Source organism: Trachurus japonicus, chromosome 13 (assembly GCF_045865225.1).
Source record: "Trachurus japonicus isolate A0001 chromosome 13, Traja_1.0".
Taxonomy (NCBI): Eukaryota; Metazoa; Chordata; class Actinopteri; order Carangiformes; family Carangidae; genus Trachurus; species Trachurus japonicus.
In genome coordinates, this window is record NC_140919.1 from 24,046,697 (window position 1) to 24,059,094 (window position 12,398).

General features: G+C 42.8%; 1 protein-coding gene across 4 annotated transcripts in view; it reads left to right on the top strand.

Moving 5' to 3' along the window:
* Positions 1–12,197, top strand: part of dync2h1 (dynein cytoplasmic 2 heavy chain 1) — a 126,306-nt gene extending 114,109 nt beyond the window's left edge. For all 4 annotated transcript variants that reach the window (XM_085795492.1, XM_085795491.1, XM_085795494.1 and 1 more), the window contains 5 exons: positions 4,625–4,714; positions 7,308–7,417; positions 7,510–7,591; positions 10,992–11,108; positions 11,746–12,197. In XM_085795492.1, coding sequence (XP_085651618.1) covers positions 4,625–4,714; positions 7,308–7,417; positions 7,510–7,591; positions 10,992–11,108; positions 11,746–11,907 — 561 coding nt within the window. In that variant the 3' untranslated portion in view covers positions 11,908–12,197. The remainder of the gene's footprint in view (positions 1–4,624; positions 4,715–7,307; positions 7,418–7,509; positions 7,592–10,991; positions 11,109–11,745) is intronic.
* The last annotated feature ends 201 nt before the right edge of the window (positions 12,198–12,398 follow it).

A 12,398-nucleotide genomic window follows, 5' to 3' on the forward strand; every position in this document is an offset into this window, starting at 1 on the left:
GCAGCCATGGAGTGAAATGAAGCAACCAAAATTTAATTTTACTATTTCCCCTATAAATTCTTTCATCTGGACTCAGTGGTTAAGATGATTGTTTTTTTGTTTTTTTCTTAACTTTATTAACTTGTGTTAAAGCATGTCAGTGTGTGGATGCTACACACTAATCAGCAATAGAATTCATTCAGAGTAAAGCTGTGTCTTTGTGCCAGAACTCACGACTGCACGATTTTGAATAATTTAATTCTCCAGTATCCATTCTAGCAGAAGTAGTCTGACAGATGAAACATTACCTGTCTGACTTTTGGCTTGACCGCAAGAGCGGAACCAGCTCTCTAATCGCTAATGTCTTTGACATTGGTCGGTGCATGTACGAAGATTAATTGGTGCAACCCATTTCTTTAAGGAAGGCTTAGATCACTTAAAGCAATTCTTACCGATCTGGCATCTCAGCACAGCACGAACATTTGAAAATCAACAGCTCCACCTCCCTCACAAGTCCCACCCACCTCTCCCTCCTGCCGCACCTCCACGTGCCCCCTCCCTCCCTGCTGCATGCGTTGGCATGGCAACGGTAAACAGAACAGGAACGCGAGTGAAACGATAACAACACAAACAAACACAACACCGGAGTTTTAAACCGTATAAACGGACTCAGTGATGACTGATGAGTTTTATAATAAACTGTTGTTAGCCTACTGGAGACGCAGGGGAAGTGATTGTTACAGATTACAGTTCTCAACGAGCCGGGCTGGCGGCCGGACCAGCGCCACCTGATGCGCTGGTTCAGGGCCAAAATAAATCCAGATCGAGCCGAGTCGAGCCGCGCCGGTCCGGAGTTCAACCGGGTCCGGACCGTGTAGAACTCACAGAGCTAACAGTAGCCTAGCCCCCTAGCCGTTAGCACTGGATGCTTTATAGACACATGTGATTTCCAAAAACCTTCTTTCTAGTGTGTGTGACTCTAGTCTCCTCTGCTCTCTGTGTCCTGCTACTGCTCTGTCAATAAGCGTTCTTCCTGGTCGGGAGGGGGGTGCACAAAGTGATTACATATTAAGTAGGTTCGGTCGCTCGTCAAATCTTATTAATCGGACCGAATAATATTATATGAGAATGAAAAAATGATGAGTTTTTAACCCTGTTGGGTTTCTCTTACATTTTAATGTATCATCAGATTATTAATAGCATTTTAACTTAGACAAAGATGTGCAAAAGTTCCAGAAAGGTAAGAATAGCTTTAACTGAGACCACCTCGCCTCTGCACTTGATGTCTGGGTTAGAGTTCACTCAACCTGTGCATCGTGAGCACAACCAGCTCCAGGGTCACATCACCCTTTGCCATTGTATTTTAGCTCTACTGAAGACAGAACCAGTCAGCTGGATGAGGAGCAGTTAGATCCAAGGAAAAACTACTGTACCTTTAGAAATATTGAAAAAAAAAAACACACACTAATGGCAACCAATAACAAAAAAAGTAAAAGTAACAAATAATCCTAAAAAGTCCTAATTACATTCCACATGAGTTTACAGGTGGTTGTTGCTACTGTTCAAAAAAAGCATGACAACACAAGATGTTAATTGAACCAGCCATCACTGATGATTAGCCCAGTTTCAACCAGAGAAGAGGAACAGAAAGAGCTGGTGATGTGATTTATGTATTTGGAAGAATCGACCATTTGGGGTCGTAATATTGTAAAAGTATAGCAGGCACAGCTCTGGAGAGATCAGCTCCATTGCCCCTCTCCTCAGCTGCGCAGTAAAAAATAATTAGATACTTGGAAACTACCCAAGCACAAGAGGAGAGTGGTAAGCAGCACTGCAAAACAGAAATAAATATCACCAATGCCTTCAGTGGAAAGATCGTTAATATTAAGACATGGAGACTGATTTGGGGCTAGTTTTTTGATTAAAGGTTAAACAGTATTTGGTATCAGTGAATTTTTCAGTGCCAGATGTGGTAATTTTCTTGTCAAAACTATTGTTTCTATTTAGTTTTTTATCATCACAGTAACTGTCAGGCAAACTGGGGATCTCGATGAAAAGTGGTCAGAGGACTCTCTTATTTTAAACATTTGCTTGCCAGCAAACCCCAGCTGCTACTTGGAAAAAAAAAAAAAAGATCAGCAAGTCACCTTGGAGATTATTTGCACCAATTAAATGTTCTGGCAGTGAGCTGCAGCATAAAAATATATGTTCCTTCTGAAATAATATGTCGTGGAAATTTTGGTTAAATTTCCACCACAAATATGTGTGGAGGAATTGGTTGGGCTGAGTAGGAATTAATTAAATTTCTGTAGATTATTCAAAAGGAACTCTTTCTTAGTCTATTCATTTGTTTTTTGTTTTCAAATACATTGATACATTTCATTGGTCTGACTTGGTACTTATATCCTTTCAGTGGGTGCCTGTAGCTCTGAAACTATATTTGTATTCAAGCATCATTAACTTGTCTGACCTATCATTAATTAGAAAACATTAGTATATATAGATAGATAGGAGATAGACATTTAAGTGACACAACTTAAGCCTTCATGTTTATCTCCTCTCACAGTGATACACACACACAGCAGGACACTGACTGAATGGTCGACTTGCAGCTGAGAGACATGCAAAGTCCCTTTTAGTTCCATCATAACTTTCAAGCTTGAATAACATCAAATTCTAAACTCTCAATCTCCCACTGTGCATATTTGTGCATGTTGTGCGTGTGCATGTGTGTGTGAAAGGCAGATCTTTGATCTCTGTGTAGCAGTTAAAGCAGCACAGACTGCCTGACCTGTTCCAGAGTTAACTGTTGTCTCCCAAGGGAAGGTTTCTTTTGCCACCTACGCACAATATTGCATTAGTCATTGTCTCCCAAAATGAACCACTTCAGCATTTCAAAACAAAACCACACATGAATGTTGTGTAATCAGCCACCTCGATGGTGGAGGAATGGTCCAAGAAGTTTGTTGTGCCATTTTTAAAGGGAACCAACACTGACTGGTCCTCCCTACCAAAACTTTCATTCTACTTCCTGCCTTGGAATCTCTTTAAAGTTTTTTTTTTTTTTTTTTTGAAAAAGAACAACATTGGTAATTTCTTTGTCGGCATTATGCAACTTTTTTTAAGCCAAACTACTGAGGCAGTGCAACCCAGAAGAGTGAAATGCTACATTTTGGCTTTTGCTACAGTTTCAGTGTGAGACAAATTGCACTGCCAATGGCCAAGTGGATGAAGTGAGTCAAAGGAACTTCATCATGCAGTAACATGATGAGCCAGACTGCCATATTTGTGTGCGCAAGAGTCTTTTGTCAGTGTGAAGTTTGGAGGAGCATTTATACAGTATGTAAAGTCAGTCAAGCACTTCCCAGATGCACTCGTCTGTGTGCCTATAGGCTTTGACCTTAAGAAGCTGATAACAACATGAATATTATAGATAATGTCTTAGGGAGACCACAGTGCTGGTGTAGCATATGCCTTCCAGTGACACTGTTTAACTGTGTATTTGGAAGAGTTTCAGAGTGAGTCAACAGGGTCCAGTGTTGTCAAGTTTATCTCTGTGTTTGCACAACTTAGCGACTGTGGTATAGCCTCGTAAACCAGCCTCTCGCCGAAATGCATTTCATTTCATTTCTCGGGAGAGTCTGGCCTCATCCCCCCTGCAAGCATTTGGGGTGGGCGGGAGATGGGCGGGAGTAGTAGCAAAGACGGTTTAATATCTTTGGTAGCAGCGTTGACAGACAACCCCATTCAGCCAATCAGCAAGTTGGTGTAGTGACGGGGCTTTGCACCAGTCGGTCCCTGATTGGCCAACGTGCTGTGTCAATCACAGCGAGCAACGCTGATTGGCTCGGCCTTCTGAGGGTTTCAGTCCAAACGCTTAGAATGGGGATGAGGCCAGACTCTCCCTCGGAATGAAATTAAATGCACTTCCGCGAGAGGCTGGTTTACGAGGCTAACTGTGGTAGCCCTTAGTAATCGTAGAGGAGAGAGGAAACATAAGGAGAGAGGACAACACATGCAACAAAGGATGTTGAGGTCACATACTACACACATGCACATTAAAGACCACTTTAGAAATCACTTCTACGCTATGGAGGCTAAAGGAATTTCTTGGTTTCCCTCATCAAACTCATCAAATACAAAATCCCAAAACTCCAAAATGCTTTTGTGGACAAGTTGTGACCTGCACATTCACCACTCTATGAGATAATAATGGAACGTTACGAAACAGAGCCGTTTTCGAGGTAAATACAGGGTAAAAACAGAGTCTGCTTGCTGAAAAACTGTCCCTGAACGCAACGTGCATCAGCGGTTTTGCATGAATTTACCTCTAAAACAGCTCTGTCTCGTAACGTTCCGTTATTATCTCATAGCGTGGTGATTGTGCAGGTCACAACTTGTCCACGACAGCGTTTTGGAGTTGTTGGATTGTGTATTTGATGAGTTTGATGAGGGAAACCAAGAAGTTCCCTTAGCCTCCATAGCATAGCCCTGAGCAGCCTGCCGCTCCACTCCACCATTCTAAAAATAGCTTACACCAACAATTAAAGGTAACAAACCTACTGCTATGACTATAGCGATTATGGCAATGGGCAAAATGTTGAACTATCCTTTTAAATAACTTCTCCTCCTCTTTCTGTTTCAGTGCCCCTCAACGTGGCAGAATAAATGGGAGGGACCAGAGGAGCCGATGCAGTACCTCAGAGCTGTGGTAACACAAGCTCTTGCCATACAGGTAGATCATGTGTAATTATAGAGACACACTCTACCCTGATGCTTGTCAGTCTGTCTCTCTTTGTTTCTTCCCCTTTCCCTCCACAGGCCCTCAAAGAATACTCACAGATGAATAGACATATTTATAGATTAAGACAAACACAGCCATTTTGGAGATTTTGGAGACATCTTTTAAACTTTGCAGTGTGAAGAAAATCTTCCATGTGCTCATTAAATTTCTCAAAACAATTTTTAATCAGGTCTGTGATGTCAGGGTTTAGATTTAATTATTCCTTCAGGAACTGAAATTCAGTCAGGGGAGGGCACCTTGGTCTCCAGCAAAAAAGACAAGTTAAAAAAAAACAAAAAAACATTGGTGAACTTTTTGTGCACTTGTAGCAAAGGCATTTGGTAAAAGCCTCCCTGGTTGTTACAAGTCCCAGGTGCCCTTGAGAAGAGGCCCTAAGTAAGTAAGCCTAAGAGTTTTTCTGATCAGCATTAGTATAAAGAGGAGTATATTGAAGGATCCATTTAAATCTATCATGCATTTATATCCTACTGGGAGCCTTGTCCTCCAGTAGTGATTAGATTGTAGGATTTTTTTTTTGTTATTTTTGGACAGGACTTTGCACCCTAGATATGACAAAACATGCAGTAGAGTTCTGTTGGGCGCAGACCTTTTTCAGTGCATCCCCACCTGACAGCTGAGTCCAAGGACCAAACTAAGTACTTCAGAGTTATGGTTCAGGTTAAGCTTATTTAGAGATCTAGGCAAAGAATTGACTAAAAGCATGCCAGAAAAATTCTAATGTTGTTTTCAAAAGCGCTTCATAAATAAAAGGGGATTATTATGAGCTTCTGGGAAGTGTCAGCCATAGGTTGGTGCCAGGAAATAAAGGCTCTGGCTGAAACTCCTCTCATCTCCTCATGAGTGTGTCTGACTGTACACCTACCTCAATATGCTCTGGCAGACTAGAATGCACACACACAAACACACAGCACACACACACATTCAGAAATTATTTATTTCTGTGTGAATTTGATGCATTTCATTATTGGTGTGGGCGAGTCTCCCTGCCTGTGTCTGTCTATCTGCTGGCCTGCCTGCCTGCCTACGCATCTGTTTGTGTGTATGTCTCCCTGTCTGCCTGTCATCTCTCGTTTCTCTCTGTCTGCTTGTCTCCCTGTCTACCTGCTCTCCATCTGTCTTCATGTGAGTCTGTCTGGAGGCTACACTGTCCTTAACTGTCTATTTCTGCCCATCAGTACTGAGTGATATCTCTGTTAGCAGAGTGTCTGTGTCCTGTTAGCTAATCAGTCTAATAAAGGCGGAGTCGGCCTGAGCTGCTTCTGTGTGGAGCTGCAGAAGAATAAAGAGCTAACAGCACAGCAGTGCATCCAGACGTGCCTGACGACCTTGAAAACCCTCATGCTCACACACACACACACACACACACACATATGCACATAAATACTATGCATATCAACACCCACTGGCTAAAAATCTTGCTTGTGCATGAATCTTGTGTGTGTGTGCACGTTCCTGTGTGCATGGGTGCGTGTGTGATTCTATGTGCACACACGCATCCGCCAACAAGTATGTGCCTCTGTGTGTGGGAGTATGGGCTTGCATGTGTGCGTATTTTTTCTCTGCATAATGCTCATCCCAATTTATCTCTAAAGCCAGTGCAGACTGATGCTGTGCTAAAAACGAATCCATTTATAATAGAGATTGGATCAGATGTTTGCTCATTCTGCCTCTATTTGTCAGCAATTTTCTTCAGCTGACCTCCAAATCCACTGGTTTCTATGGTGATTTAGAGAAAAGTGCGTAGCTGTCAAAAAAGGAAATGCAAAAAAAAGGGGGGCCCAGAGTAGATCAAGACTTCAATCTTATGTCAACTCTCAGGGTTTAAATCTGGCCACTGCAGCCGTACAAGCCTCTATCACGATAAGCTTGGCTCTAAGTGTGAAAAAGGGCAGTGGAATCAGTTTCTGTGCCGCTGTGCAACAAAGAAAAAAGAAACGTACAAACTAAGAACTGTGGTTGTATTGTGTGATATGGTATCAGGTTAAGTCCTGAACTGTGCCTTTGACAAAACTGACTAGTTCTTGCTGCGACACAGAAGGAAACTGCTTACTGATCAAAGCAGGTGCTGCTGAACACGGCAGACCGGATCAGCACATTGGATCAGGCTTAGCGGGGTCTATCTCCAGTCACACTGATCCACACTTCATGTTTAGGAACTTGTGTGTGGATTCTCCATTTGTTGTCTTTGCAGTGTACACACACAAATACGCACAAACCTCCACATCCCTGGTTGTGTGTGTGTATGTACAATGCAAATATTAGCTATGTGTATTTTCTGAAACCAACTATTCACAGTGAGAGTGAATATTTAGAGCAAAGAGTCAGGTCTGTCTGTGTAAGATGACACCACATGAACTGAAGTAAATTGTGTGTATTCTCATTGTCTTGTATTAATCCTCTAAATTCCTTGTCTGACTCCTGTGTGAAACTGATTTTATTCCTAAATGATGTGTTATCTATTAGTGTTTATTGGGTTTATGCTTCATTATTCTGTGTGTCTATCTGTGTGTGTGTGTATAAGCAGGGCTGGGTGGAGCGTGCAGGCAGACAAGCCCTCCTGTCAGACATCATAGATTTGTCTGAGCTCTTTCACCCTGATACCTTCCTCAACGCTTTGAGGCAGGAAACTGCCAGGTAACACCAAACACTCATGGGTTTATGTGTAACACACTTGTGAGACAGAATCAGCAGAGGACTGAAGTTAATAACATGTTTTGTGGTTTTAGGTCCATGGGGTGCTCTATGGATAGCTTGGTGTTCATGTCGTCATGGAGGAGTCCCATCGCACAAGCCAAACTGCAAGTGAAGGTAAAATTAACACAAACACACATGAACCTACATTCACACGCTCAGAGAGCAGATGCATACTGCTCCTGCATAGCCAGACATAGTGGTGCTATAAACAATACAGAGTCTGACTAAGTGATAATTGGAATATAATGTCATAAAGGCCTGCCAGAATAGAGAAGGCAGAAGCTGAGAGCAAAGAAATCAGAGTTAAGAAAGACAACAGACTTTGACAGAGGTAACCCCAGGTCTCCTGTGCGTTTGATGCATTTGACTGACAGACATTCCCACAGTTGAAGTACTGGGAGCCTGCACAGTGTACAAGACCTCCCGTTTCATTGTGTTTGACCTCCATTCTTTGATTTAAGGGCAATGTGATTGTATTGTCTACAATTTAAATTCTTTTAGACATTTTTTTTTTCATTTTCTGTCATGCCAGTAAGAATTGGCACAACTTGACATGCACTTAGTTAAAAAGAGGGAGGGGAAGGGTGTGGGTGCTCGATAGAGGCTGCAGCTGCAGGGAGGGAAGGGAAATACTCTGACATCTGACAGTGAAAGAGCAAGGGGATAATTGTGGTGAAGCAATGAGCTCTCTTGTGCGTGCGTGTGTGTGTGTGTGTATATGTCTGATTTGATGCCAGAGTTCCCTTTATTGTCTGGCCCTACTGTGGAAAATCCCTGAGTCACTGGGCTGAATTCACTTACATAAACACTCTCTCATGTACCATGTGCATAACATACTAGTTAATCCGGTGATGGCGACGCGTGTCTCCTCTCATGCTCCGTCTTTCCCTTTGTTTCCATCCTCTTTGCCTCTCTTCTTTCTCTTTTCCTTCTTTGTTTCTATCTCTTACTGAGGTTCTTCATCACCTATAGTCTAGTACGAAGAGGGGGGTATCATGCACCCCCCGGAAATATACTTCTAACCAGTGTTTCTAGATTGGAAAAAATGTGTAGAAAATGATGAGCTATGTTAAAAAGTTGTCAGAATGTCCCATGTATGATTTTTATGCAAATTAGTGCCGCCATTATCGAAAAAACCTAATTTCACTATATCTCAGCCAATATTGCAGATAACTGAACAAATAAGGTGTCTACACCCATGTTTTGGGGGTCAGAGATCACAATAAAACTATTCATAAAGTGATCACATGTTGGTGCCATGCTAGTAAGCAAACCTAACCCTTTTACCAATTACAAGACGCCAATATTGGAGATACCAAATAAGGTGTCTAGACAGAGGTTGTTGTGTGTTTAACCAAGGTTTATTTGGATCAAACATCATAATAGAACTCTTCTTGATGTGACCACTCTTCTCTTTCCCATGCCAGATAAACAGTCAAGTAAATGGTTCTCCACTATGCATCACTCATCATCGTTTTCACTGAAATCTTCAAAGTTAAACTCCTTCTCCTTCCTCTTTCTCCTCTTCCTGTTCATGCTCTCCAGGGTCATGGGGATCAACCAGTGAAGTTGGTAGGATCGGACCACAGGACCATCATCATAGGGTTTTGGTTTTTCCAGAATAGGTTCATCAGCTGGCTTGTACAAGGCGACGCGGTAGTTCACACGTCGGGCATGTGGCTTCAGAGCAGAGTGGCATGGAGGAAGGCGAGCCAGGTCAACCTTAGACTTGCAACTGAGTTTCTTGTCCTCCCCCACCATGTTGCGTAGCAACTTGGCATGGACAACATCCACTGAAGACTCACAACTCTGTCCAGGCGTCAGACTGGTGAATTGCTCCAACTGCCTCAGCATCTCAGGCTTGACACTCTAGCAGTCACTGAGTTGACTGAATACGTGAAACCTGGGATTCTTCTTCAAGGGCCCCACCTTCCTTCTCCCTTTGATGGCACTGGTACAGTCTTCTCCACTGAACACATAGAACCCAAGAAGAGTGGTGCGGTGGTCTTCTCCCAGGGATTCTGCAATACTACTACTGCCTGGCCTCCGGTGCTCCTGTCCCCATTGATGTTGAGATGGATGTGTTACAGTACGAGCAGAAGCTGTGGGCAAGGCTGCTAAAGCTGACTTCATCAGACCCCTACAGTGTGAAGATCCAGGAAGCTTCTCAACATCTCTGAGCTTGCAGAATCCCTGGGAGAAGATTACCGCACCACTCTTCTTGGGTTCTATGTGTTCATATCAGTGGAGAAGACTGTACCAGTGCCATGTATATATTTTTGGCTTTTTCATGCCTTTATTTGACAGTACAGTTGAGAGAGACAGGAAATAGGGAGGCAGAGAGGGGGGGAATGACATGCAGGAAAGGGCCGTCAGATGTGGGATTCAAACCAGGGCCGCCTGCACGAGGACTATAGCCTCAATATATGGGGCGCCTGCTTAACCCACTGCGCCACTCGACGCCCCCGAAGGTGGGGCCCTTGAAGAAGAATCCCAGGTTTCACGTATTCAGACAACTCAGTGACTGCTAGAGTGTCAAGCCTGAGATGCTGAGGCAGTTGGAGCAATTCACCTGTCTGATGTCTGGACAGAGTCGTGAGTCTTCAGTGGATGTTGTCCGTGCCAAGTTGCTACGTAACATGGTGGGGGAGGACAGGAAACTCACTTGCAAGTCTAAGGTTGACCTGGCTCACCTTCCTCCATGCCACTCTGCTCTGAAGCCACATGCCCGACGTGTGAACTACCGCGTCGCCTTGTACAAGCCAGCTGATGAACCTATTCTGGAAAAACCAAAACCCTATGATGATGGTCCTGTGGTCCGATCCTACCAACTTCACTGGTTGATCCCCATGACCCTGGAGAGCATGAACAGGAAGAGGAGAAAGAGGAAGGAGAAGGAGTTTAACTTTGAAGATTTCAGTGAAAACGATGATGAGTGATGCATAGTGGAGAACCATTTACTTGACTGTTTATCTGGCATGGGAAAGAGAAGAGTGGTCACATCAAGAAGAGTTCTATTATGATGTTTGATCCAAATAAACCTTGGTTAAACACACAACAACCTCTGTCTAGACACCTTATTTGGTATCTCCAATATTGGCGTCTTGTAATTGGTAAAAGGGTTAGGTTTGCTTACAAGCATGCCACCAACATGTGATCACTTTATGAATAGTTTTATTATGATCTCTGACCCCCAAAACATGGGTCTAGACACCTTATTTGTTCAGTTATCTGCAATATTGGCTGAGATATAGTGAAATTAGGTTTTTTCGATAATGGCGGCACTAATTTGCATAAAAATGATACACGGGACATTCTGACAACTTTTTAACATAGCTCACCATTTTCTACACATTTTTTCCAATCTAGAAACACTGGTTAGAAGTATATTTCCGGGGGGTGCATGATACTCCCCTCTTCGTACTAGACTACTAGTGTTCATTTTGCATTTACTCCGTCTTCTCTCATCTACTGCCCCTCACCCAGTCTTTCTCACTCTCTTTTGCTTTTTTAGGTTGGTGGTCTCCAGTTGGAGGGTTGTAGTTTCGATGGCGTCCATCTTTGTGAGAATCAACACGACTCTCCCAGTGTGTCAGCTGTCCCGCCCTGCCACATGGCCTGGGTTCCACAGGTATGTGTTTGTGTTTTAAATGGCAACATATTGTTGCCTGAGATGTAGCGATCAACTCCCATCACAATTTCCCAGAATCCACAGTGAAATATTCATGTTGTTTGTTTTGTTCCATCACACTTAAAGATAATCTATTTATCATAATATAAGTCATCCTCATATTTAACAAGCTGTTATCAGCACATGTTTGGTAAGCGACACCAATGATTAATTGATCATCACAGCAGGTGCCAAGTGATTTTCTGCTAATTGACGAATCAATTAATTGACTGATCATTGCGGCGCTAGTTGGCTTCACCTGGAGAGCCTGTACTCTGGCTGACATTCAGATTTGCACAGAACATGGTCGGCTCAAAGAACCATTTTTGTTTTTAGTGTAGTTAGATTATTTGTAATTTTAAATTTGATCATGAAACTAGCAAACTCGTACTGCAGCTGTGTGACACTGGCAGAATGGTAAACATTTGGTATTCTCATGGGGATCTTTGGAGATTTTGATCGTTGTTTAGTTTTTGTCTGGCATCTATCGGAACATCTATCGCTCTTTTTTTTTGTCTTCCCAGTACTTGTAAACTACTGAAATAAACAGCAGCTGTCAATACATTTATTCCTTTGTGATTTATGGCTTTGATTCCAGAGCTCTGCTGCTGACTCGGCTGCGTCGGAGGACAGTATCTGGCTGCCCCTGTACACCAGCTCTGAGAGGGTGAAGGTGGTGACACACATCTGTCTGCCCTGTGGAGCGAACCCTTGCCAGTGGATACAGACTGGAGCTGCTCTCTTTCTTAAACAACAGTGAGGGAATCAGTCCAATGGCAACTACAGAGACATTAATAATAAGGGCTTCTGGCACCTCACTACGACTTGTGTGCAGATAATATGAGCAGATAATATTGTCATAAAAGGCACATCTGACAAGGGCAACAAATATAAAGGACAAATTTTTAATCCTCCAAACATGTCAGGCTCTGATACTGACACCGTAATTTTCTAATCAAGCGTTGTAGCCTGCAGACCAGAAACTGTAATGCATTTACTTTATGTCACTGTCATTTGCACAATATAGTGCAAGTGAAAGGACCAGAGTGGGGGAGAAACACTCTGGGAATAAGGCTTAACAGCAACTTCTAATACATGAATTAGAATGATTTGTTGTTTTTGTCGGCACCAGACAGCACAAATAAAACAGCTGCAACAATGTTTAATGAGATACAAAAATAATATCACTTGCATCTCAGTATGTAATACACTTTAATACCTCTGAGCTCTCCTGTTGTTAGTCTCGTAATA